The 27396-nt window shown below is 46.3% G+C and overlaps 1 protein-coding gene and 1 pseudogene across 3 annotated transcripts in view; one reads left to right on the plus strand and one right to left on the minus strand.

Annotated features, from left to right (window-relative positions):
• Nucleotides 1-27396, minus strand: part of LOC147015244 (ras and EF-hand domain-containing protein-like) — a 130289-nt gene that overhangs the window by 64571 nt on the left and 38322 nt on the right. For all 3 annotated transcript variants that reach the window (XM_085849814.1, XM_085849813.1, XM_085849812.1), the window contains exons 2-7: nt 14865-15014; nt 14501-14591; nt 13577-13672; nt 13310-13387; nt 11688-11803; nt 11398-11466 (exon numbers count right to left, since the gene is read on the minus strand). In XM_085849814.1, coding sequence (XP_085705940.1) covers nt 11398-11466; nt 11688-11803; nt 13310-13387; nt 13577-13672; nt 14501-14591; nt 14865-14980 — 566 coding nt within the window. In that variant the 5' untranslated portion in view covers nt 14981-15014. The remainder of the gene's footprint in view (nt 1-11397; nt 11467-11687; nt 11804-13309; nt 13388-13576; nt 13673-14500; nt 14592-14864; nt 15015-27396) is intronic.
• Nucleotides 1637-11273, plus strand: LOC147015245 (uncharacterized; annotated as a pseudogene).

A 27396-nucleotide genomic window follows, 5' to 3' on the forward strand; every position in this document is an offset into this window, starting at 1 on the left:
TTCTACCTCTTCTCATCAATCCTCTTTCCAACTTCATCATCCCACCACCATGTTTCCAAGTGCCTCAGTGGTCCTTTTGTCCATCCACATACTTTACCAATTACTCTCAACAGACTATCTTTCATTGACATCCAACCACTTTCAAGCTCAACCACATCATCCTCGACCATACTCAACCTTTCTCTCTCTTCATGCCTCCTTCACTGTCACCTATTTCAACCTCCACACCTTCATCCTCGGTTGGTACTTCACCCGCCGAGCTCTCCTCACACCTTTCATCCTTATGTCGCAAACAACCAAGTGGTGCTGTGAAAGGGCCTCCTCCCAGGGATCACCTTTGTGTCCCGGAGGTTCCCTTGATCTCACCTGCACACCATCAGGTAGTCAATCAGGTTGTAAACCCACCTGATGTCTATGTAACAAGCTTATATCTGCTTTCTGGAATCGAGTATTACAAATGAACAAACCAGCTCCATCAGCAAACTCCAAAATCCTTTCACCTTCTCCATTCCTCACACCATGTCCGTATCCCCCATGGACTCACTCAAAACCGTCTGTACTTCCCACATGTCCATTTAAGTCTCCTCCTGCCAAAACAACTTCTTCATCTTTTCGGTTTTCTATCAACTTATCGATCACACACCAGAACTTGTCCTTCTCTTCAACGCTCCAACCAACCTGCAGGGCATATCCCGAGATGACATTCACTAAAAGATTTCCTATCACCATTCTCATCACCATCGTCATCCTTTGACTCACTCGTCACACTCACCACACTGTCGATAAACACCTCAGAAAATAGGACACCAACTCTTTGCCACACAAACTTGTACTTCTGTCCCTGCCGACCCTCCACCATTCTCGCACCACTTCCCTTCCATCTCATCTCCTGCACACAACATATGTCCACTCTTCTTATAACCAATACTTCCACCACTTCTCCTGATCTCCCTGTCATTGTCCCTACATTCCATGTCCTAAACCTCAGAAAGCGATCTCCACGTGGGGCATCAGACATTTGGTCGTCATATATGGAGTAATTTCCTCCCTTGCCTCGATCAGGTTCCCCACCTTGATTTTTCACGAGAGGGGGTGAGGACCCCCACGGGGTACTTCGGGCTGTGCCCTGCCCATATATAATTGTCCTCATCGTGGTTCCCTTTGTGAGGCAATGTTTTATGTCCGGATACCCTTCCTGACGCCAACCCTTTTAGTCGCCTCTTCCGACATGCAGGGACATGGTGAACCTATTCTAAACCGGGGCACACACACCGAATAAAGGTGTGATGTGATGGAGGTGAGTTGCTTGAAGGATGAAGTGGGACAAATCGTTGTGGACCCAGATAGAATTAAAGGAAGATGGAAGAGATATTTGGAAAGGCTGTTGAATGTAGAACATGAATGGGATGGCAGCATAGAGAGTAACCCAGTTTTAGGACCGGCAGAGAAGATAAATGAGAAAGAAATTGAGGAAGCGACAACAGCAATGAAGAGTGGAAAAGCAGGAGGGCTGATGGGAGTTGTGGGAGATATGTTGAAGACAGCGGGAAGTTGGGGTGTGAAGAGAATGACAGAGATTTGTAATCTGGTGGTGAAAGAGGGATGCATTCCAGTGGATTGCGAACTGAGTACCCTCGTCCTTCTGTACAAGGGGAAAGGTGACCCTCTGGACTGTGGCTCCAATAGAGTGATAAAGTTACTGGAACATAGAATGAAGGAATTGGAAAGAGTGTTGCAGACGAGGTTAAGGAGGAAAGTGAAGATTGATGAAATGCAGTTTGGAGTTATGCCAGGAAGAGGAACGCAGATGCGATTTTTATTGTAAGGCAGTTGCAGGAGAAGTACATGGAGAAGAGGAAGAAGTTGTTTTTTGGGTTTATTAATTTGGAGAAAGCATTCGATAGGGTTCCACGCGAAGTAATGACATGGACATTGAGGAAGTAAGGAGTGGAGGAATGGTTGATCAGAGTAGTGATTACAATGTACGAGAGAGCGCGCACACCTGTCGGGATGAAGGACGGGAACAGTGGTGAGTTTGAGGTGAAGGTGGGAGTGCACCAGGGGTCGTTACCAAGTCCACTTCTATTTGTAGTTGTGATGGAGATGCTGGCTCAGAGCGCAAAGGAGGGTTTACCATGGGAGTTGTATGCAGATTATTTAGTGTTGATTGTGGAGAGTATGGATAGACTGAAGGAGAAGATGAATGAGTGGAAGGAATGCATGGAGACAAAAGGTATGAAAGTGAATATCGGAAATACGAAGGTGATGGTAAGTGGTAAAGCATGTGGTGAGGTGGAAAGGACTGGGAAGTGGCTGTGTGCTGTGTGCAGGAAGGGTGTTTGAGTGAACTCCATTCAATGTACAATGTGTGCTGAATGGGTTAATCGAAAATGTGGTTGTGTGAGGAGGGTCATGAACCAGTGTGGCAGCTACATTCAAGTGTAAGGTGTGCATAGAATGAGCTGCAGATGAAGGAATTGTTGAGTTGGATCTTGGAGATGGTGTGAAGTTGGAAGGTGAAAAACATTTTGCTACCGAGGAGACATGCTGAATGGAGAAGGTGGATCAGACTCTGCGACGGTTGCTCGAGTGAGATGTGTATGGAAGAGGTTTTGAGAACTGAGTGGCGTGCTGACGAAGAGGGGAGTGTCGGTGAAGTTGAAGTGAAAGGTGTCTGCTACATGTGTGCGGAGTACAATGATTTATGGGAGCGAGACATGGGTACTGAACATAGAGCAGCAACAAAGGCAGGAAAGGGTGGAAATGCAAATGGTTTGGTGGATGTGCAGAGTATCGTTGAGAGGAAGACAAATGATGACTTGCAGAAGACGATGGCAATGGAGCCTGTGATGGATGTTGTGAAGAGAAACAGGTTGAGATGGTTGGGTCATGTGTTGAGGCAGGATGAAAGTGACTGGGTAAGAAGAGTGATGGAAATGAATGTAGAAGGAAGCAGAGAATGCGGAAGACCGAGAAAGACTTCGCGAAAGGTGGTGGAAGAAGAAATGTGGGTGAAAGCCCTGTCACACCTTGACGATTTAGCCAACGTATGCCGACGTATGAAAAATTTGTCTAAAACGCTGGCACACGTCGAATACGTTATGGGTAAGTTTTGTATACGTTAAGAGCACGCTGGCATACGTCGTGCTTTTGCTGGCATACGTCATAGTACGCTGGCATACGTCGTAGTACGCCGAGCTCGTCGACAAATTTTAAGATGCTTGAAATTTTTCGACGTATGCCAGCGTATGACTCACACGTTCTGCATACGCTGGCCATAAGTTGTTGGCACATTACGCGATCGTTGACACACGTTACTTGTAAGTTACTCATAAGTCGAAACACGTTGAGGTAATGTTTAGCCTCAGTGTTCCAGACTCCCTGCTGTTTTTTTTTTTGGTTGTTTTTCTTCGGTATGATGGTGATGTTGACACTTCGATTTCTCGTGCGGTTATGATATAATATAATTAATAGGCTGCCGCTCAACGATTTTAATCATAACCGCACTAGAAATTGAAGTGTCAACACCACCGTCATACCGAAGAAAAAAAAACAAAAAAACCAGGGAGTCTGGAACACTGACGCAAAACATTACCTCGACGTGTTTCGACTTATGAGTAACTTACAAGTAACGTGTGTCGACCTGTGTCAACGATTGCGTAACGTGCCTACAACTTATGGCCAGCGTATGCGGAATGTGTGTCATACGTCGAAAAATTTTCAACATGCTGAAAATTTGTTGACGAACTCGGTGTACTACGACGTATGCCAGCGTGCTTCAGCGTGCTCACAACGTATACAAAACTTACCCATAACGTATTCGACGTGTGCTAGCATATTCGGCAAATTTTTCATTCGTCGGCATACGCTGGCTAAAACGTCAAGGTGTGACAGGGCCTTAAAGGGGTTAACAAGGGGAGATTAAAAAAATAGGGAAAAGTGGAAAAGATTGTCATGGGGCCCACAGGGCTAACCCCTGCTCTCGCAGGGAAAATAGCCTTAAAAATGCCTGTTTTATATAGTTTATGGCCCCATATCTCAATTTTAGAAATTAGGCCGATGTTGACCTTTTGATCTTAAAAAAAAACAATTTGTGGTTGAATTCAATGACCTGATATGCAAATCCTGTTCAAATTTCAAGTCAATCAGATGAAAATTGAGGATTTTATAAATCGCACTTAAGTTGTTGACCTTTGGCCTATGTTGAGCTTTTGACCTCAAAAACAATAGGCTTCTTCTTTATGACAATCTCTACCATGTGGTGAAGTTTCATGAAGATCGGTTTAAAATTGTGACCTTAAGGTGACAAACAGACAGACAGACAGAATAACAAAATCGACTGACCAATATACTGTTCTTGAAAAATGTTCGATTTTGCAAGCAACAAACAAACAGAAAGGGGTGAAAACGTCACCTCCTTCACCTTCGGTGAAGAACGGTCTGAGGATGCTTTCATTGAGGTTCACAGGGGGTCATACCTGTTATTGAAAAGAGCATTCTAAATTCACATTTCCATATAACGTATGCTTACTATTGTTCAAGCAAATCTAGCAGTACCTCCTCCTTATGTAAATAGATGTGATCATGTGACCCCTTTGTAAGATATCTAATTATTGCCCTTACACAGGGAAGAGAGGGGTGGGGAGTGAAGAAATTGGAAATCCCAACATTGAGTATAGGAACAGAAAGGAAGAGGATAGAAATGGAGGTATCTCTTCATTGTGTGTGTTTGGTAGGAAGTAAATTTAGGAAAGGAAGAGAATGTATGATGGGAGGAGAGGAAAGAAGCTGAGTGGAGTTTTGGAGAGGAAGGGAGAAAGATTTGGAGGATAAAGGAGTATTGGGATAGAATAGAAGGGAAGGAGTAGAGAAAGGAGAGGGGGTAAATAAAATTCTGCCATGGTGGTGTACAAAATAAATTGATGAATTCAAAAGTGAAGGACTCGCTGAATTCTTTCTTCTTCCTCGAATTGATGAATTCCTTCCTCTTCTCCAATGGCTTGATTTCCAATCATCAATTTGGTTTCAGACCAGGTCACTCGACCCTGGATATGCTGCTTCTGCTCTCCCAACAATGGATGGAGGTCCTCAATGCCAGACATGAAATCAGAGCCAAATCCCTAGACATATCGCGTGCTTTTGACACGGTCTGGCACCCTGCCTTGCTCACCAAACTCTTCCCATGGTATCCAAGGCCATCTCCACTCATGGCTCGCAGACTTCCTCTCCTGTCGCAGTAAATGTGTGGCCCTGAATGGAGTTCTTTCATCCCTTCTTCCTGTCCAGGCTGGAGATCCTCAAGGTAGCATTTTGGGCCCTGTTCTTTTTCTGGTTTTCATCAATTATCTCTCCAACTCTGGAAAATCCTCTTTATCTATTTGCTGATGACTCCACCCTCTGCCGTACCATCTGTCATCCCTCAGACCGGCAAGCAGCAGCTTCTTCGCTCACTGCAGATCTGGGTAAAATCACAAACTGGTCCAACATGTGGAACATGTCTTTCAATCAGGCCAAATCTCACGCTCTCACTATGTCTCACTGAAAGGACCGTTTAGAACCCCCCCCCTCCCATCCACTTTCTCAACAATCCCCTGGAAGAAGTCCTTTCTTTCAAGCTTCTGGGTCTCACTATCTGCCATGATCTTTCCTGGGAAAGCCACATTTCAAACCTGGCCTCCAAAGCCAGTCACCGACTGGGAATCCTCTGTCGTGAAAAGTTTTTCCTCGGCCCACCTGAGCTCCTGACCACTTACGCTTTCATCCGCAGCCTGATGGAGCAGCCCTCTGGGCTGGTGCTCCTGCCTCCCACCTTCACGCAGTGGAAACCAAGGCATTTCGGATCATTGGCATCTCCTGCAATGAGGCTGAGTCTTTGGGCCTCTCTCTCTCTCACCGCAGGCAGGTCGGTGGTCTTTCTGTCTTCTGCCGTCTCCTCTCCAGCCTCCCCCCCCCCCGCTCTCTCTCTGCGATTTGTCCCCACCACATTTCCGCAGGGCGCTCAAGGTCCGCCAACAACCCCCTTCTGGTAAAACAACCAAAATCACGAATCACTGCTCACCTTCACTCTTTCATTCCTCTTTTTTTCCTGCCTTTGGAATAAACTCCCTCACTCTATTCAATCCAATTCTTCCCTCCAGGCCTTCAAAACAGCTGTTCACCACCACCTATCATCATCCCCCATCCAAATCCTCGATCTTTTCTACCCCCCGTTAATCCACCCCAAACCCACGTCCTTCAAATTCTCTGCTTTCCTTCCTGAAAGTCCCTGTAATGTCCAGCTTGTATTCCCCATGTTCCCCATCCCATCCCTCTCCCTTCCACAGATCTAATGTCTCTGTTCCCACTGTTTTGTCCTTCCCTCTCCCACCCCTCTTGTCTCATGCCCCCCTTGCTGTGCGTTATGTATTAGCTCTTATACGAGCCTCAACAAGGTAGACAAAAACAAAAAAATATACCATCAGAGATGGGGAATCCCCCACCATTGAAAAATAATTGAAATTAGATAAGCGGTTTTCCATTTATTACAAACATTTTTTTCAAGATGGCCGAACGTCGGCTATATTGTTTTCAAGATGGCCGCCCCAGTCGGCCATCTTGGATCCGGCCATGCCCAAAATCAACCGCCATTGAAAAAGAATTGAAATCAGATAAGCGGTTTTCCATTTATTATAAAAAACATTTTTTTTTCAAGATGGCCACGTGGCGGGGGATAAAAAGGACAATGGGGTAACAGAATGTCTGAGTGGAGACAGAAGAGATGGAAATATTGGATGTGATATTAATGGAACTTGGGAAGGAACTTGTCTGAGATATATTGTTGAGGGGTTTGGGTGTTGGGAGGTTCCTCATGCAAACACCCCTCAAACCAACTTACGAGACGATGATGTCATTGGAATCCCCATCGAGAAAAATAGAGTAAAACAAGTTAGAAAAAACATTTTCAAAAAATGAAAAAAAAATGTCGGGATGAAATCCCCAAAAAACAACCAAACAACGTCGGAAAGTAGGAATGACAAGGAAGGAATGACACCACAATACAACTCCACAATGCTTTTACGGTTTTCCATCACGATATATTTTGATAGCTTAGTGCTTCTACAAGTGTGTTGGAAAAATCTCGATCACTGTCATCCCGGTGTTTCCAACAACTGTTGATGCAAAAAAAAGTGCTTGGATTAAATCCATGACGAACCATCATGGATTCGCCAGTTTTGTTTCCTTTTCTGGAGGACAAAGCTAGTGATACTGGGATACAAAGTTGAAGTTCCATACACTGTACTGTTAATTTGTTCATTGTCAACTAAGCTCATTGTCTACACTAATAAATGGCAGTGTGTGTGTGTGTGTGTGTGTGTGTGTGTATCCGTGTGTATCCGTGTGTCTTCTCCATAACTCCAAAACCAGGAAACCTATCAGCCTGAATCTTTGCATGCATACGAAGGGAACTCAAAGGAAATGCATGAGTGAAAATTGGGTGCTTGGGTTTATTTAAACACCCCTGTTGAAGATAATTAACGGCCTTATTTAATTATATGCTTGACCAAGCGCATCCTGGGCCACCTTACTCTCTGGGGTCTTCAGGCGTATCCTGGGTGCAGAGGCGGCATTAGGGGCATGGAACCCGTACAGTTACATAGGGCCACAAGATGATAAGGGGCCACACATGCCAATCATGGTTCACAATCTTTCGAGATGGAGCCTCCAAGGGTGAGGTCTCATTTTGCCGACAAAACATGTGACCATGTGAGTGGTGAAAAACACAGCACAACGGAACCGCTCCATCTCAAGGAGAATAAAGCGCTGAAACTTAATGATGGATTAAAAACATGTTTTCCCTGATGTTTAATTCGACAGGACTATTCCTAAATTAACGGTTGAGGTTAGTATTGGTGGATAGAGTAAGTGAAATAATAGATACGTTTAATGTCTACAAATACAACAATAATCACAAAACACACCTTTTTTGGTAAATGGACTAACCCATGTGCATTGTGGAACGTTGTGGGTTTTAAAATCAGAACATTCGTTCCAAGGATAAAACAAAACTACCCCAGCGGTGTTAAAAACGAAAAAAAGTTCAACAATCGGGGAAAAGGGTGAAAATTCACCCATAATTAACTTTTTTCATCACACAAACACCTGAAACAGAAAAGGGGTCCTCAGCCGAGCACGTGCTGAGGTGTGTACCATTACCAATCAGCTTGTAGAGCACTCATCAAGTGGCTTAACCACTCAAACAAGCACTCCAACGAAACAGTTGATAAGGAACAGCTGGCTCGGCAAGTGATTGGTAATGAAGCACACCCCATGAATCAACTTTTTGTGTGAGTTTGTGTTTTCGCCTGACGGTGAGATAAGGGGGTTAACCGTTCTTCCAATCACACAAAATAATTTGAAATTTATCTCCAGGAGCGGGTGGGGGTGGTGCGGTATCATGTTATTCTTGTTATTACTGCCAATTATTGTCCTATTATTATTGATAATATAATTATTATTTCATTTTGCAATATTGTAATGTTTAATATAATTATTATTAATATGCTATATTATCATTATTCGGAGAAATCCTTGTAAAAATGGCACAATAATGTGGAACGACGCTCATGCTGTTGTATATACGGTAGACCTTTCCAATGCGGAAAAGGCAATAAAACAGGAATTCCTCTGGATTTTTTTTTGCAATCGAGGTGAAAGCACCATAAACTAAACAAGTAGGAAAATAATACGGAGTCCTATTACTCGTAAGACGTGATACAATTGAGGGTTCTGAAGCGTCACTCATAATACCCTCTCTCACCACCACTGGGAGCGGTGCTACATGGTATATACGTATTTATGAAGATAACTTGCTTCCCCCAACATTTGGAATTTCGGGTGTGGAGGCCAAATTAAGTCGCTACAACCTTTTCCCATATGACGTATTATCGTCCCCTTTGGAAGTTTACTCGGTTGAGATTTGTATAGCGACTGAATAATAATGACGTCAGACAGATGGATGTCAAAATGCATATATTAGTGTGATGACAAGTTGACAGGGGCCCCACTGAGCCATTATTGTGTTTTGCATGGGGCCCCCAAATGACTAACGCCCTCTCTGCCAGGGTGACCTCGCTGGGGTCTGAAGCCACCATGTTTTTTGGCCTGCTCAACCACGCCTTGACTTTGAAATAACCGCAATGATTTCTTAAATACAACGTTATTTTTTCCACTTTCCTCCCTCATTATTGAATGCCTGTTCATCACAGCTATGAATCGCTGGATACATTGCAATGCTTATAAACGCCTGGAGAAGCCAGCGTTTGTGGCTTTATTTCATTTCCACACATGCAATAACTTCGAGAATCTCTTAAACGAAGCTGAATTACAAAATTTAATTTCCAGAATCAAACTCAGCAACAGTGCCAACTCCTAGAAAGTGTTCATTTGTCCAATTCGGACATTGCTTTGGCATTTCCGGGTGCATTGATTAATCCACGGCAATTGGTTCTCTCTTGCCAAGCCAGGTGTTCTATTGGAGTGCTTACTTAAATGCTTAAGGCAATTACCGAGCACGCTACAGTCGTTCGTGGAACAGTTTGTGTCCCGATTGGGACATACAGTTGACAGTCACTACAAGGCAGACGTACGTATACAGTGCACATGGACGTGGTACACGTGGGTAGATTTGGATCTCTCCAGACTCTTCGTGGGTGTGTGGACATGCCATGCCCATTACAGGCGTCATGGTGGCAAAGTTTCATTCCATATCTTATGGAGGTTCTATCAGGTTTTCCTTTGTCCTCGCACCTGTTTCTAAAGCATTTGGTTATCGGATGTACTTGACAAAGGTTTTTGTTTCTCTTTGTGAATTTCAAAGCAAAATATATTTGATAACACCCGATTTCTAAGCCGTTTTCCATATTAACGTGTTTTCTAAATTACCAAGCCAAGTGTTTTTTTCCACCCATCACACGCAGCTGTTTATAAAGATTAATGTTTGTGCACATCTCCCTGAAATGTCAATATAAATACCATCCATCCATCGGGACCATACTCTGGACAGAGCGTTGGTGCTGCCTAAGCAGTCTCCTGGCTATTAGACACAATCCTGGATGGGTCACCACTCCGACACAGTATACCAGCAAGCTGGCACTCATTTTGCCGACCTCGGAAGGATGCAGGCAGAGTTCACCTCACCTGGTATTAATTCAACAGCCGAGTGGGGTTTGAACTCAGGATCCTGGGATCCCAAGCCCACCACCCTAACCATTAAGCCAACACCAGGCATAATATAAATACCCCTCTCTCTCTCTTTGTCCTATCTTTGCTCTAGCCCCTCCCAATACAGTGCAGCACCCTCCTATCACACCTCTCTCACTCTACCCTCCACTTTCTCGCTGCCTGTTTGTCTCTGGATATATCCGGATGGTGGTTATGTCTGGACGGTGATTATCTCCATACGTGTCTGGATGATGGTTATGTCTCGGCAGGGGTTGTTTCCGGATGTGTCCAGGCGGCTTTGTCTCCGGGCGTATCCAAGCGGTGTTTGTTTCTGGACAGCTTGGCTCCAGTCGCGTCCAGGCGGCGTTTGTCTCCAGACCCGTCCGGACAGCGTTAGTCTCAAGACACGTCCGGGCGGTGTTTGTCTCCAGACGCATATTGGTGGTGTTTCTTTCCGGACACATACGGGCAGTGTTTGTCTCTGGACGTCTCTGTGTAGGGTTTGTCCCGGATGTCTCCAGGCAGTGTTTATGTCTGGACGGGAGTTTGTCTCCAGATGTGTCCGGACGGGAGTTTGTCTCTGGATGTATCCGAACAGTGTTTGTCTCTGGACAGCTTGGCTCTGGACATGTCCAGGCAGTGTTTGTCTCCGGACATGTCCAGGTGGTATTTATAGTATGACCGGTACAAAATGGATTTCAGACATTATTTTGTTTCCATCTTCACTGTTATTCGATGCAGGATCATTGTGACGAGACGGTATGAATCGTAATTAACGCTCCACCGCTCATCTGCCTTCCCTTACTCTCACCTCTCACTGCCTTCCCCTCCCCCCTCACTCCCCTCCCTCCTCACTCCCCCACCCCTCCTCGCTCCCTCTCCCTCCTCTTTCTTTCCCCCTCTATTTCCTCACTCTTCCCATTCTCTCTCTCCCACACCCCTCTCTATCTCTCTCTCTTCCCCCTCTTTTTTCCCTCCTTCTCAGTCTTGCCGAAGCGAAGTGATGGGTGGTACTTACTTGTAATTAATATAAAAGTAATTTATGTCCCCAGATGTCCTTGTCCTACACATAATGTAGTTGCAAACTCCTGAAAGTGACTTACTATAAAAATGATAAAGTATTTCCCTCATCACATGACTTACAAATTAATATTTTGATGCATGGCTGTCAGGGTGAAGTGATGAACAAAAACTCACTCGAGCAGCTCAATCTTTCCCTCTAGATCGTGTCGGTCTTCTGAGTACTGACGAAGTAACATCTGCTCCCTACACAAAGGAGGCATTACATTCAGCAATTGCATCGTTTACAGAGTTTCAGCTTCAGAGCCTGAGGTTTCTGACCTCCAAGCATCTCAGCAGCATAATTTTAAAGATTCCTGCATGAGGCCTTGTCATAGTATCAGATCATAGTCCATCAAAGTATCATAGTCTATCAAAGTACCCTGCAAATTGCAAGATGCAACTCTTGTCTAAGCTCCCAAGATTACCTCTCAAAGGCGACATTTTGGGAAGCAAGCTCCGATTTTGTTGTCATCAACTCGCTTTGCATCACAGCCATATTGGTCTTCGAATCCAGAAGGCGTCTTCGCAACTCTCGGTTCTCCTAGGAATTGAAAGTTTCTATGACTAGACCTGAGTTATATGTGAGTTACTGAGTTATCATGAATATATTGTTAAATCATGTTTTTTTAAAGAAAACGCCTCGTATGGAAGAAGAGCTGTAGATGAAGCATAATTATCCCCTTTTTCAACAACTGAATCATTTATTTCAGTGTCAAAATGAGACCGAGGCAATGAGGAACTCTTAGTAGATACTGGACTGGCGGGATATCCTCGACAATAGAGGTATGCCCACTCGCTGCTGAGCTGTCTAGCCAAGGTTTGAATCTTGACCAAGTTATAAAACCATCGTCTTGGTATTTCGCATTCAAGGCGATTCATCATCCCTGTGCCATCCCTCAAATGGACGTTGCACTGTCTCATTTGGTAGCATTAGTTGATGGACAATAAAAAATCCACAGTATCCTTCCTGAAAAGTGAGCGAGTTGTCGCCGGCACCAAAGCCAAATCACAAATTCCTGCCTCTACTGTGGGTAGCAAGTAGTCTGTTATTCTTGGAGGTTCCTTGATACCAGGTTACAATGCTTGCCATCACAGAATGGAGTTGCTGTCTGTGCAGCAGCTTCTGCACTTTAAACACATTGACCAGGTGGTTCTAATCTTCCATGTGAATGACCTTCTTCGGTTACAAAGAGAAGTAACATCTTCTCATCAGCAAACAAACAGTCGTCATCTCAAACATGTCAAAGAAGAGAATTATTTTACGGAGATTGCATGACAAGTTACAATGCCACTTTGTCATGAGACATAAGTATGGCACCTACTGCACATGGGGCATTGAAAAGGTTACGCAATCAAGGGACTCACAATAGTCCAAGACATGTCAAGGTTTATTATGTTTCAATATATATATAATATAATTAATAATAAAATACATAAATGCGTGTTGTTTTTTTTTAATTTCTATACAAGACGAATCATATATTGGTGTGTGTTGGACTATTGTAAGTCTCATTCTATAACATTTTAGAACTGCCCTCATGGATGCAGGCTTTTAAGACTTGTTGCACTCACAGAGGAGCCTTGTGGGCTCTCCATTGTAAGGGTATGGGGAATAAAAGAAGAAGAGAAGGGATGACGACAATGATGATGACAGTGATGATGACGACAACAACAACAACAACAACAACATCAATGCCAACAACAGCAGGATTAGGAGAAAGAGAAGAGGAAGAATGATGGTGATTACAACAATGATGACAACAGCAGCAGAAGCAAGAGAAGGAACAGGAGGAGCAGCAACAACAGCATAAGCAAGTGGAGGAGGAGGAGTAGCAGTAGCACTAACAGGCAGAGCAGCAGCAGCAGGAGGAGCAACAGCAGGAAGAGCAGCAGCCACAGGAAAAGGAGGACACAAGGACACCAGGAAATTAGGTGCGGGTGGAGGCCATTTGGCCCATCATGCCTACGCCACATCAACACCGCATCCAGAGCAGGAGCCGCAAAACCAAGACCAAACTCAATGGAGTATTTTGATGTAAAACCTTACCTCAATCATATCATCAACTTTATTCTGCAAGGTAGCTAACTGCTCATGCTTCATGTCATTCTCCGGCTCCTTCTTCAACTGCAAACAAAGAATGAAAAGATGGCCTAATTTACATTGGTGAAAGATCTCGTATGCATGCCCTGACAACAATAGGAAGTAGTAAATTGGAACATATAAAGGTCTTGTCTCCATTGTGTTAAATAAGAAGGAAATATCATGATGTTGTATACTTGTTTTGGCCATCTGGCTGACATCAGAACTACCAACCTTTAAGAGCTTCTCGATGGCACTTTGAAGATTGAGGATTTCAATGTCATACCTCTGCTTCAGCTCTTCCTGTTCATTCTTCGCCTGGCTTCTTTCCTGGGAAATGAGGAATCCCATTATTTTTAAACCAGCAACCAATTATCAATATATCTTTATCATTGCACCACCATGTGCTCATCATATCCCAGAAAAGTCTGTCAACAAAAAGCCAAAAGAAGACACGAAGCCTGCTTTCAACTACGTTACAGCAAGCAAGTTTTCATTTACTCAAATTAAATTCCAATCGTGGGATTAACCATAATGCCTCGTATGGATAATCGAAACATAATTGGCAACTTCACAACTGGAAAACAATCCTCAGAGCTTGCAGTTGTACGGCTTTAGAGTCTGGCTGTCTTCTGTTCATATTCTTATTCTTTCATGTGCAGCACATGGTTGTGGGTAGCATCATTCGCTGGAGGTGCAGTTGTGCCGCTGATATGTGTCCCTGTAGTTGTGCCCCTGATGCAGTCGTGCCCCTGTAGGTTTGAGCAGGAATTTGGAATTTGGCCAGGTTGCCAGCGACAGCTCGCCTACTTTTTTGAAGAACATCATGGGATCTTTAATGCCCACCTACTAATGCTTGTAGATGAGACACCCAGTCGAAATATCCATCCGAGGGACGACGCGCACATTGATCATTGATCATCATCGTAATGCAAAACGCCAGAATGACAGTTTATAGCTCGGTCGAGATTAGAGCCCCAGCTGGACAGGTCAGAAGCGAGGGTCTTTACCTCTAGGATAACCTGCCAGCCAAATCTGAAGTGGATGGGATGTGGGATAGAAGTCTTCCTTCTCTGGTTCGTCCGTTATATCGACTAACCAGGGAAGTAAGAGTAAGGGTTTAATAGTGACTCGACAAAGCAGGCCAGTTAAACCCACCTCGGTACGTGCACGCACTTCCACAGCAGAGATCTTGTCCTCAACCTCAGCCTCCATCTCGCTCACTGTTAAAGCAATGCGGTCTTCACTCCTGACAAAATTACAATGGAGATAATGTGAAATACAAAAGACGGGAAAATAAAAAAGGAAAAAGAATGACAGCGAGAAAAGAAGGGAGTGAAAGGCACAGCAAAAGAAAGAAAAAGAGAGAAGAGGAGAGGACGTGAGAAGGAGTGAAAGAAAGCACGAGCTCTGAAGATAAATGGACTGTTTGATACAGAGAGAGAGAGACAGAAGTAGAAGGTATGATATGTGAGAAATAAAAAAGATGACAAAATGATTAATTAACAATGAATTAACGAACTTTTTGAGATTGTGTTCAAGACGTTGCACCACAGAGACCCGGCGCTTGGAATCATGCAGCAGGGCGTTCACAGTTTCCTCATAAGCATGTACCAAGTTCCGGTCTTCTGACAGCATGAGCTGTGTGTGGACTTCACAAAGTTGGTCCCAACTATTAGCATAAAAAGATAAAGATTACTCATTCGTTGATTGGATTCATCATCGATTCCCATGCAATATGTCAACATTAATCACTTCCAAAAGGGAAACCTGCCTTGTCATCCATCTGCATCTTAAACTTGAGCTGCAGAGCTCGTTTCTCACCCATCACAGGTGGATTAGTCTTCTACCACCTCCCATCTATCCTTGAACCCCTCCATTTCCAACCACGTTCCTTGCCTGAGCTCCACAGATTTCACAACCCTCATTACCATAAACCCAAGCTTTCTGTTCATCTCCAATCCATTGTCCTCCGTTTTCCTGCTTATTGGGGGCATTGTGGGGAAAGGGGGTGGGGTGGGTGAGAGGACCTAAGAGGGGCGGGTGACATAAAAGATGGCAGAGGGTAGGGTGACGGGAAAAATGGGAGGAGGCTTAGTGAGTGTGAAGATGAGTGGATGTGGAGTGGGGGGAAGATGTGAGGAGGTGGAATGGGGGAAGATGGGAGGAGGTCGAGTGGGGGGGGAGATGGGAGGAGGTGGAGTGGTGGAAGATGGGAGAAGGTGGAGGAAGAGGAAGATTGGAGGAGGTAGTGAAGGAGGAAGATGGGAGGAGGTGGAGTGGGGGGAGGAGATGGAAGGAGGTGGAGTGGGGAAGATAAGATGAGAGGAGATGGAGTGGGGGAAGATGGGAGGAGGTGGAGTGGGGAGGGGGGAGATGGGAAGAGGTGGAGTGGGTGAAGATGGGAGGAGGTGGAGTGGGGGGAGGGAGATGGGAAGAGGGAGAGTGGGAGGGGAGGTGGAGTGTGGGGAGATGAGAGGAGATGGAGTGTGGGGAAGATGGGAGTTGATGGAGTGTGGTGAAGATGGGAGGAGGTGGAGTGGGGGGAGATGGGAGGAGGTGGAGGAGGAAAATGGGTCGGGATGGGTTGAGGGCAAAGCTTTGAGGGGGGAAGTTTTGAGGGGTGGGATGAGGGGAAAGCTGTGACAGGATGCAGAAAGAGGGGACCTGAAGGGGAAAGATGCCGAAGAGGGGGCTTCAAAGAAGGGGTGGTGTTGGAAACAATTGACACGAATGAGATTTTGGGAGGTTACTGACATGGAGGGGTTTGATACCGTTAATGGATGTGAAGAGGAATTTATTGTCATGTGCAGACAACCTCTGCAAACGAGGCTTTCCAAGATTTCAAATATGGCTATACAGAGACAGACATCATGGGAGGAGTGAAATGAATCGTTGTTAGGGCACAGAGGAAAGTGGTGCTGTATGTTTGGGAGGAAGGTTGATGGACCAAGCGTTTGGGAGTTCCACAAGTTTGGGGAATAAGCCTTGTGAAGAAGAAGAGGAGGAGGACTACATCCTGATGAAGAAGAATAGCTCATGAGGTGTTTATGCAGATAATATGGGAAACCAAGCATTTTAATTTGTTTGTAAAACCTTTTAATAATTATTATGGGATACTTTTGAATGATAGGGTTTTAAAGGCAGACAGTAGGGATCAATTAATTTATTAAATGTCCTATCTCATGTCGTACATTGGTTTGACTTGTTAAACAATAGACGGGACATATTATTGTCCATATTTCTACCGTTCTACCCTCTGAGTGACTGGTGCACTCGCATCGGTGCCTCAGTAACAATGCATGCAATATTACCCTGACTATCCTGTCTATAAATTACATACTCTACCTCCTCAGCATCACATGCAACAAAAGGACTTCCTCTGACAGGTCCCCGGTAAATGGCAAATCTCACCTTCTTGAAACACACAGACCATGTTACACTTAACACAGTCTAGCTCTGGATCCCCCCACCCCCTCCCTCACTTCCCAATGGAACGATATGATGTCATTTTTTGTAGGATTGTTTTCATGATTTTTCCTCAATGTGTTGCAACGTTAAACACAGTACTTCCATTCAAAATAGAGGGGCATACTTATATAGGGTATGCCATGACAGAGACTCTTGTGTGTTCTGGTTGTGGTGAATTTGGCAATCTAAAAAATCATTTCCTAAAGATGTTTCAAATCAAACTGTTTCTCAAGATTACTCAAAGCAACAACCCCCTGTTTCAATTGATACTGTTCACAAAGAATCAGAAGTTTCAAATGAAGGGCCGACTGATACAAATAAAAGTTCAAAAATATCTCTTTCATCCTTGATACACAAGTATGGTACTGCTGAACCTGGAGCCAAAGTTATTGCTGCTTTGAGGGAGCCTCTTTCTTTTGCACAGGAGGTCACGGGGACTCGCCCCACAATACAGACCCCATGTGCTTCTGTTTTACCAGTTCGTTCCACCTGAGTCACCTCGTACCTCCAAAATGTTATGTAACGGTAGTGTCCCTTATTATTCTCCTTATTCTCTTCTTCCTCATTCTTCCCCTGTTTTGCAACCTTTAACTTCCACTACTAGTGACCCCCATCCTCTCGCCAGACTGAGTTTCTCCCTTTCCCCCTCTCTGAATTCCCTCAATCTCACAGTAATTCTACTAAAGGAAAAAAAACATATCGCTATTATAGCCAATGACTTACCAAAAGATGTATCAATTGAGTGTGTCGCTTCTGCATCTTCAATTTCTCTTTGTGAAACTACAATGGATACTGACCAAACAGGAGAAACCCCTGAGGGTGAGGGCTATGATTCAGACAGTGGCTCCTCTATTACCTCGAGCGCACTTGATGAGGAGTTCCCTCACCCAGTCGTCTCGATAACACCATTTACGATATTTCAGATTTTTTGCAAAAAAAAAACTTCTCGTAAGAAATGAGTAAACATAAATTATTTTTGTCCTCCACCCCTCTGACAAGGTCAGAGACAGAGGACATTAAAATGAGCGCCGTCCATCCGATTCACTGACCGATCGGCAGTCCATGTACTTTGGTGAACAAGATATTTTAAAAACCGTTGAACATTTAGCTTTCATATTGCAGATATCTATTCCTCATTACATTACGTCAACCTGATTATAGCATGGCAGTGATTGGCTGAATTATGTTGCCATGGCAACTATCTCAGTAAATTTGCTTGTGCACACGATATTTCAAAAAACATTCTAGATTTAGCTTTCATATTACACATTTGTAATCTATTCCTCATATCACCCAAAAGGTGGGACACATTGAGTATCAGCTCCTTGTTTTCCAAAATCTACGCTCCTTTGTCCAAAGAGCACAGTGTATTGTTAAGAAACCGGAGGCTTTTGCAATTTCTAGCTCTTCCTGGAAGAGATTTTTAAAATATCAAAGAAAACATCTGGAGATTTAAATGTTTTTTGAGTCATCCTCTTTCCTTTTTAATGATAATAACAACTTTGAATATAAATGGTGGGTGTAACCCATTATACAAAGTTCAAACTATGCAACGAATTAAAAGAAAAAAAAGTAGATATTCTTCTGTTATGAGAAACTCGTTCCACTGGAAGTTGCATGGCAGATTGAAGGAAGAATCATGCATGGTCTGTAAGAGGATGCAGAAAGTACTTGTACTTGACAACTGAAATGTACTTGTTTTTCTTTAGTAACACCATCCTATCAATTCTCTTGTTTTCATAGAAATTGTACCTGGTGATTTAGCCTCTATTGAATTTTTATATAATAATCCATCCATTGGGACAACACTCTGTGCAGAGCGTTGGTGCTGCCTAACCAGTCTCCTGGGCTATTGGACACAATCCTGGATGGGTCGCCACTCCGACGCAGATAATAATCAGCAGATATTAATTGTCAATATTTATGCTCTAAGAGATAGCACAACCAGAGCAGCCTTTTTTCCTGGATCTTTTTCTTTTCTTAATTATCTTAACATCCCCCCTCCCCGCAACCTCTACCCCTCCTCCCACTACTCGAGATCCTAATGTGCTTTGGTGGCGATTTTTATTGCACTTTAGATCCATCCAGAGATCGGAACAGTCATGAATCTTATCGAGGTAGTGTTCGGCCTTTGTCCACACTTTTGTCATAAGATAATCTTGGTGATGGTTGGTGTTTACAGCACAGTAATGCTCAACAATGTACATGGTGTCGTTTTCTGTTGAATAACTTACTACATGCAAAACTTGATAAATTTTATATTAATTTGTCTCCCTTTCTTAAACTTTACAAGTTTCACTGAAAATATTCCTTCTAGTGTCTGATAATTTTAAAATTAAATTGCACCTTTCTTTTCAGTCTCCAGAGGCATTCTGCTGGTTGGTCTTTTAATGTCTCTCCTTTAAATGATTTCTTTTTTCAATTCCCCTTTAAAAAAAATTGGCTTTGTATGTTAGAATCATGGGATGACTTCAAAATCTCTGTCAGTGGTGTGATTACATTAAATCTCAAATCCTATTAATTTGCCAACAGTACAGGGACAATTTTACTCGTATTTAACATGCCGGGACAATTTTACTCGTATTTAACATGCCAGTGTATGCATATTAAAAAAAAAGATCCTTCATCTGCAAGATTACATGACCAATATTGATGAGGAAGTGCGATGCCAGCAGTTATATGAGAAGTGAGCTCTTTAAATAGTTTATAACTAAGGAACATGCTCTTGGAGTCTTGGCATGGTTCAGAATTAAAGGTCTATCCACTTCAGAAACTTGTGCATAAGTTTTTTAGTTTTGAAAAAATTGCAAAAGCCAATCGATTGATGCTAAGTTTACGTTTGGGTGATGGTCAAGTGACCAAAGACAATAATCAGTTGAAGTGTCTTATTAAGATGTTTTTAAAGAATCGGTTTTTTTTTTTCCACAAAGAAAATTGATGTAGATGCAATGCTTGATTTTACCCAAAGTTTTACCCCAATTAGAGGAATTGCAACAGCGCTCAGGAGAACAAGATTTTACTCCAAATGAACTCTTCAGAGCTCGAAACAACCTTGATAATTAAAGAGTGCCTGGCTTTGATGGTTTACCTGTTAAGTTTTATGAAATATTCTGGGATTTGCTACGACCGACACTGCCAGATGTTTAAAGTATAGTCTACAGGAAGGTTGACTGCCTTTACATTATTGCCTTGAAATTGTCTTATTCCGAAGAAGGAAATTTAAAGTCCAAATATAATTGTTGACCGATTTCTCCATTTTGTACAGATTATAAAATTTTCTCAAAAGTCCTCGGAAATGGTATAAAGCTCTTTCATAGTTTTTAAATCCTTTCGAGACTTGAGAGACTTGAAAGAGAAAGCTTTTGTCGGTATTCATCATATATATATATATATATATATATATATATATATATATATATATATATATATATATATATATATATATATATATATATATATATATCTTCTTCTTTCGGCTGCTCCCGTTCGGGGTCGCCACAGCGGATCATCCGTATGATCCGCATTGTGATTTGGCACATGTTTTACGCCGGATGCCCTTTCTGACACAACCCTGGTCGCCTCTTACGACACAGGGATATGGTACACCTATTTTAACCGGGGTATACACCTGCCCAGTACACTGGTACTCATTTCGCCGACCTCGGAAGGATGACAGGCTGAGTCAACCCCCTGGTGTATTAATTCAGTGGCCCAACGGGGTTTGAACTCAGGACCTTTTGGATCCCAAGCCGCTGCCCGAACCACTGCGCCAACACCAGGCTTTATATATATATATATATATATATATATATATATATATATATATATATATATATATATATATATATATATATATATATATATATATATATATATATTGTTGTGGTTGACGAAATTCGCAAACCACCATTCAGGTCCCTTCGGTGAGATATCTCTGTAAGTATATGTGTAGTTAGGCCCAAACCCGTTGTTTAGAGGGAATAAATGTCATTCATTCGGGCTGCGACCCCTCTAGATAGCCGTTTTTCTTTTACTATCTTTATTTTGGACCAGCCGCCATTACTACCACCACAACCACCACCAACCACGTCTCAACAGCCATCACACAACAACCACCAACCGCAACGCCACTTCACAACCACAGCCACGACCCTTACCGTCACATCTCGCTCTCGCAACCATCGCATCACCGCCATTCCCGCGCCGCTTGTGGGCGCCGATCCTGGACTCGTGCAGGGCGCGCACCGAGCAGCGGGTGCAAAAACACCAGCCTTTCCGAAGAAATTGGATCAAAAACGATTCACGCCCACTTCTGTTCCGTCCTATCGGCGAGCGTGGGGCGATTTGGCCCCGCCTCCAGGTGCGTCGGAGTATAATCGCTATATGCAGATTCGTGGATCAAAAAGCATTCACGCCCACTTTTCCTCTGTCCAATGGGGAGCCAGCCAGAGGTAAAGGGTCGAAGGTGAAGGAGCGAAGCCACGGGGGGCTATAAAGGGCCGCGTTCGCTCGCCAAAAAGGCAGTTGAGTTGGGAAGAGTCGGAGAAGTGGAGTTGGAAGGAGTCAGTCAAGGAGAGTGGAGAAGAGAAGAGTCGAAGAAAGCAGTTGGACGGAGCTGTGGAGAGTGGGAGAGTGGGAGAGTTGGAGAGGTGGCGGCGGCGAAGTCAGTCGAGAGGGCGCTCGTGTCAGAGTCGGGGAGCTGCGGAGAGGGGAGGCCGATAACGCGACCGAGGTCGCGGTGGAGACGCTCGTCGCGGGACCCGAGCCAGCGAGATATCCTCATTCCCCCGAGCATCAACAACCCCCTCCTGTTTCCCCCCGCGCTGATATAGTGTGAGAAGAGGGCCCCGTTCCCACCCCATTCCAGACACTGTCCGCGAGGCCCGCGGAGTCGGGACGCCACCGCCATTTTGCGGCTCATCACCAGACGGGTAAGCTCGACGCGGTCTCGGCCCCAGGCCCGTCTGCCCCCTCATAGTGGAGGGTGGTCCCTTTTTCTTTTGCTTTGAGTATATGTGTTGTCGGCGCCGTCTGTGAAGTAAAACTGTATAAGTGTTGCCGTGTGCCCGGTAGTCGGTAGTAGATCTGCATTGTGTTTCTCTTTTACATTTGCTTTTTGTGCATTATTGTGGTGTTTCTTCTTTTACATTTGCTTTTGGTGTATAATTGTATATGTGTGCTTTCCGTTTGCCGCGGAATAAATGTGCTTTATGTTGAACTGTTTTTCCCGTTTTGCTTCGTCTTTTCCTTTATTGAATCTCCATCTTACTTCACGTAAAGGGTTGGTCGTGGGCTAAAACGCCCGATATAATTAATCGAACCGTCGGGGTTGACGATAACACCGCTCGCTTAAAGTGGCCCGTGTCCGAAGTCGACCTGCGGCGAGGTGCGATCGCCCGGTCTACCCTCCGTGTGGGTACTTAGGTAGGTCGAATTTGGCGAGCAACCCTATCCCACGCGGGGGGCCGATTGGCACGATCGTGGTGAGGCCGAAAGGCCCACCCGTGACTAGTTCCCGGCGTTAGTCCGAGAGGGTCACGACTGGATTGTCCGTCCGGTGGGCGACGTTCCGCGATTCTAGTTACGTGGCCGTTCGCACGCCGGCGGGCGCGAATCCGCAACACTGGTGTCAGGTCGTGCGATATAAACTCATAGCCCTCCTTGCGGCACTGGTATCGGAGAACGGGAAAACGGGCTCTCCTGTCTCCAGCTAAATTCACGGGAATCGGTCCAGGGGTGAGAGGAGCGACCCCCGATTCCCTCCAAATTACGAGCGATTTAAATTAACCCTTTACGAGAAATAAGATGGCGTCTCAAGGCGAGCGGGAGCCGGGGGTATTAGAAATGGATGTAGAATGTGTAGAATCCATGGTCCAGGATGAAAACCCCGAGCAGGAAGGAAATGTTGTTTGTGCAGGAACACGAACTCGTCCAACTGAACCCAGAGCCCGAAATAGGTGCGGTGGCGGCCGCGGTGTATGACACCTCCCCACCCCCCCCCTCCGCCAAAACCTCCCGATCCTGGCCGAATCGGCTCACCCAAGCGCACCCGACATGGCCCAGCTATTCGCCATGCTGGCAAAAATGGATACAAATATGAACGAAGTGAAAACGAGGATGGATACAAACACAAATGAAATGAAAAACGAAATAAAAGGCATGAACGAAAAAATGGATGCGAATACACAACAAATGAACGAAAAGATGGATGCGAATACACAGCAAATGAAGGAAGAAATGAAAGAGCTGCGGGGTGAGACGCAGAGCATGGGCCGAAGCCTGCAGGCGGGCATGAAGGCAGTAACCGGGGAGCTTAAAATGGCGACTCCACGTGTGGGAGCGAACGAGCTGGGAGGGGGTGCAACAGCTGTCGGGCCCGCGGTGGAGGCGGGAAAGGAAAAAATAATTCGGGGGACGTGTTGGGCGAGGGTCGTGACGGAAAAAGTGACGGTGACCGAGAGGGAAAAACCAATTGGGGTGACGGAGACGTGCACGAGGGAGATAACAAGGGAAGAGACGGAAATAATAGTTGAGACAAGGGAGGTAAAGGGTGAAGAGGTGACTGAGTTGGCAGAGACACGGGAGATGGGAACGATAGAGGGAAGACTATACGATGAAGACGGGGATAGAGACGCACACACACACACGGAGGTAGTGGAGGATAATGGGGGTGAGCTCGTGGACTGGGTGGAGACCCGGTGCGAGCAGCGGGATGGCCTCCTCCAGGAACGAGGGGAGGGAGTATTCCCCCTTGAGGGGAGTCACGACCAGGTGAGTTCGGTCGTGCTTTGCGAGGTCGAGGGGAGGAGTGCTGTGGACAGGTGCACGGAAAGCTTGGGGGGTATAGAGGCCCCGGAGACTCTTGTGGGGACACGAATCCCCAGTGTGGTTGTCCCTGTGTGTGTGGTGCAAGGTGTGAGTGCGTCCCCGTGTGTGGATGAAACCGTCAGTATGGATGAGACACCGCGGGCGAGTGCCCCCGCGTGTGTGAGTGAGGCACGGTGTGTGAGTGAGACACCGCGGGCGAGTGCCCCCGCATGTGTGAGTGGTGTAGTGGCAAGTGTGCCAAAGGGCGTGCTTCCCAGCATGCCGTGTGTGGATGAGGCACCGTGTGTGAGTGTCGCCGTGTGTGTGTGTGAAACGGCCAGTATGAGTGAGGCACCGCGGGCGAGTGCCCCCGCATGTGTGAGTGGTATGGTTTGTGTGAGGGAAATGGCACGAGTGAGTGAAAGGCCGCGAGTGAGTGGAGCCACGTGTGCAAGAATAATGGCATGCGTGAGTGAGTGGCCGAGTGTGAGGGATACAGCGTGTGCAAGGTCGCTGTGTGTGAGGGAGATGTTGGTCGGCATGCGGGAGCACGCAGCCACGTCTCCCGGTGTGAATGTAATGGTGTGGAGTGTGAGCGTCGTAACACGCAGGTGTGCGTGGGTGGAATGGCGACGACGACGGCGACAGAAGAAAGAAAGCCGAGTAGCGGCTGTAGTTGTTTCGGGGACCGTGCCGGGTTCACCCAGCATTGAGCACGAGGTCCGTGCTGTGCAACGCACGAGGCCCCCACGTGCTCGCTTGCGAGAGTGAAGCCCCGGTCCGGAAACGCACGCGGTGGATTTGCCGATCCCGCGGACGGACAAAGTTTAGGCAGGATTATGGATTTGGACCGGACGGGTTCTCCACGCGATCGTGTGTGTTAAGCTCCAATGGGCAAAGCACATGTGTTCGCGTGGGGAACCCCTCGAGACGTGGGGCTTGTGCTTTTTTGTTATGCGCACGGTGACGTCATGGCTGCACGTGGGGTTGGAATCCGGCAGGAGGGGTATCCCTGCCGGATGGTACCGTCCAAGGAGGGACAAGGTAAACGTGCAGCTGCATGACGTCACGGGCAGGTGCAAAGTGCGCGAGCTGTGAGTTGCCGCGCTGGTGCTGCGCATGTGAAAAAAAAAAAAGCAAGCCTCACTTTTGGGTGCACAGGATTCCTGGGCAAGGGGTGGAAGACCCCCTTGCCAGGGCACAGGATGGAAACTAGTTAGGGGGAAGGGTTAGCTTAGCTAGACCGACTTCATGGGGCAGGGGTAAGTCCTCATGGAGTCCGTGGAATGGATTAGTTAGAGGGATTGTAGCGAGATTTAGGTTGGGAAATTGATTAATGGGATTATTTGGAGACAGTGACAGACTTGTGGATGTGTAGCGGGGACGTAGCTTAGCTATGTAGTGTTAAATGGAACGTGCTGTAGTATAAGGGACGACGTGGGAGCATGAGTTAGTTAGGGGAGGTAGTGAGAAGGATGGCAGAGTTCAGCGGTGAGTGTGTTGAAGAGTTGGTGAGTGAAGTGGAAGCATGGGCTTGGTGAGTGAGTGAGGCCAGCGGGTCTGTGTGTATGGAGCGAATGGGGAATGCATGGTGCGATGAGTGATTGGGGGGAGGAGTGACTCCCGCCCAAGGGACCCCGGGGTCAGAGTAAAGTAAGTTAGCTGGGTTAGTCAAATTGAAAAATGGAGGGCGTTTTGTTGTTGGTAGGGAAGTAGGCTCGAAACCCATTTGGAGGGGTGCAGGAGCCCTGTTGACGGGCTGGAAGCGTGGCTGCGAAGGGTGAGTATCGCTGAGTGGGTACCGCGGGCACCAGGCTTGTCGGCCGTGGTAGGCCAAGGGCCCATGGGGGGCCGGGATAGCGTAGTGGGCACGGGTGCGCCTGCTTGGTGCGGGGGCCCGGGGCGCCATTAGCCGCGTGGGCAGTGTTGTGGGCACGGATGACCCTCGGAAAGGGGCCTGGGAAGCCAGCCGGCCACGTGTGCGTTTCAGGGGAGGTGCCATGGGGGGAACTCCCCGGTGTTTAGGGAGCTGGTAGGCTCGGAGGCAGTGTAGTGCCCGGGGGTGCCATAGCGGGAGATTCGGCAGAGGGTCGTGCCTGCCAAAGGGAGCCACGTGTCCCAGCCATGAGACCGTGTGAGGGCACGGAGAGAAAATTTGGGGGCGAGGCCCGAAATTGAAAGGACACCAACACAGGCGACGGGAATCTGGGTTTATAGAACCAATAGTTTAAGCGAGAGGCGCTTGTTGAAAGCCCCGGGGTAGTTTAACAGTTAAATGGATAGGGTAGAATAGGAAGTGTACCCCTCCGCACCATCCATCCCCTCGCTCTTGTTGTGGGCCGCTGGACCCACTTTGGGTTAGATCGCTGAAATCTGGGGAGGCCATTCTAAGGCTTGGATTGGGCCTCGACGCAGGACGCTAGCTCTCCCTTGTTCCCCTCCAGGAGGGAACGTAGGGGTTGGGAGTAGGCTAGGTGACAGGATAGGTTAGCCGAACAAGGACAGTACAGGGGGTTAGGGGACGATTTATAGTGGGGAAGTAAAAATAAAAAAATAAGTTGGGGCTAAATTGGGGTTTGACAAATTAAGGGAGTGGGTACAGACAGTGACAGGCAAAGGCGATAGGTTGGGAGGGAGACCGTAGGGTAGGTCCGAGCCCGCCTTCCGAGTGGCCAGCACCACCGCACTCCCTCCACCAACCTCCACTGAACGGCAAAGGCTGGCAAGCTTCATCTGCTGGCTGCGTTGCTGCAAGGCAAAGGCCGGCCCACTTCATCGGCAGCTGTTGTTTTGCTGCAAGGCCTGTGCCAGCTGGATCGTCTGCAGCTGCTGTGCTGCAAGCCCTGCGCCGGCCGGATCGTCTGCAGCTGTTTTCTGCAAGGCCTGTGCCGGCCAGTTCGTCTGCCGGCTGTGTTTGCCTGCAGCGGCCTTCTTCTGCGGGCTGTGTTTGCCTGCTGCCTTTGCCATGCCATGCCCACTGCCCTGTTCACCAGCCCCGTTCAATTTTTTCTTGCCCCCCCTGTTCATTGCCATGTGCGCCAGGATCAGAAAGCAACAGTTTGCAAGCTGCGAGAACTGCCCTGTTGGCAGCTAGAACACGGGCCTGCAGTGGCGGCCCGTGCACCGTGTTTGCGTCCATCCATTCATCCATCCATTCGTTGTGTTCATTGCGTGTGCCACTTGAGCTGGCATGGAGACTGCGTTTGTGCAGCCCATGCACCGCTGTGGTTCACTGCGTTCAATTAAAAAGGGAAGGCCTTGGACTGCGTGTGAGCAGCCGGCCACGTTCCCTGTCACCTGCATTGTTTGAGTCAGAGACTGCATGCGAGCAGCCTGGCTCCCTGCTAACTGCTTTCTTTTTGCAGAGTCCATTGATCCTGGGCCATGGTTTAGTGTAAAATTTGTAAGTTAAGGTTAAGATGTACTGTAAATATGAGTGCGCCCCCCGGCATGTCTGTCTTAGCGCCGGCAATTTTATTTAAGTCGTCCGTGTGAGTGAGTTTGTTTAGGTAGTTACTCAGCCCTCAGGTTATTTATTTTGGGGACACGAATACCATGAATGTCGCACTCAGGGATCCGTAGGTAAAATGTACGAGGGGAAAACTACACATGATGGCACACGAAAATTTGACGACTCGGGACGAGTCTGTAAAAAGGGGAGGGGGTAGTGTTGTGGTTGAGGAAATTCGCAAACCACCATTCAGGTCCCTTAGGTGAGATATCTCTGTAAGTACATGTGTAGTTAGGCCCAAACCCGTTGTTTAGAGGGAATAAAT

The sequence above is a fragment of the Eptatretus burgeri genome, chromosome 12, assembly GCF_056783735.1.
Source record: "Eptatretus burgeri isolate ZD-2024b chromosome 12, Ebu_testis_v1, whole genome shotgun sequence".
In the NCBI taxonomy this organism is placed as follows: Eukaryota; Metazoa; Chordata; class Myxini; order Myxiniformes; family Myxinidae; genus Eptatretus; species Eptatretus burgeri.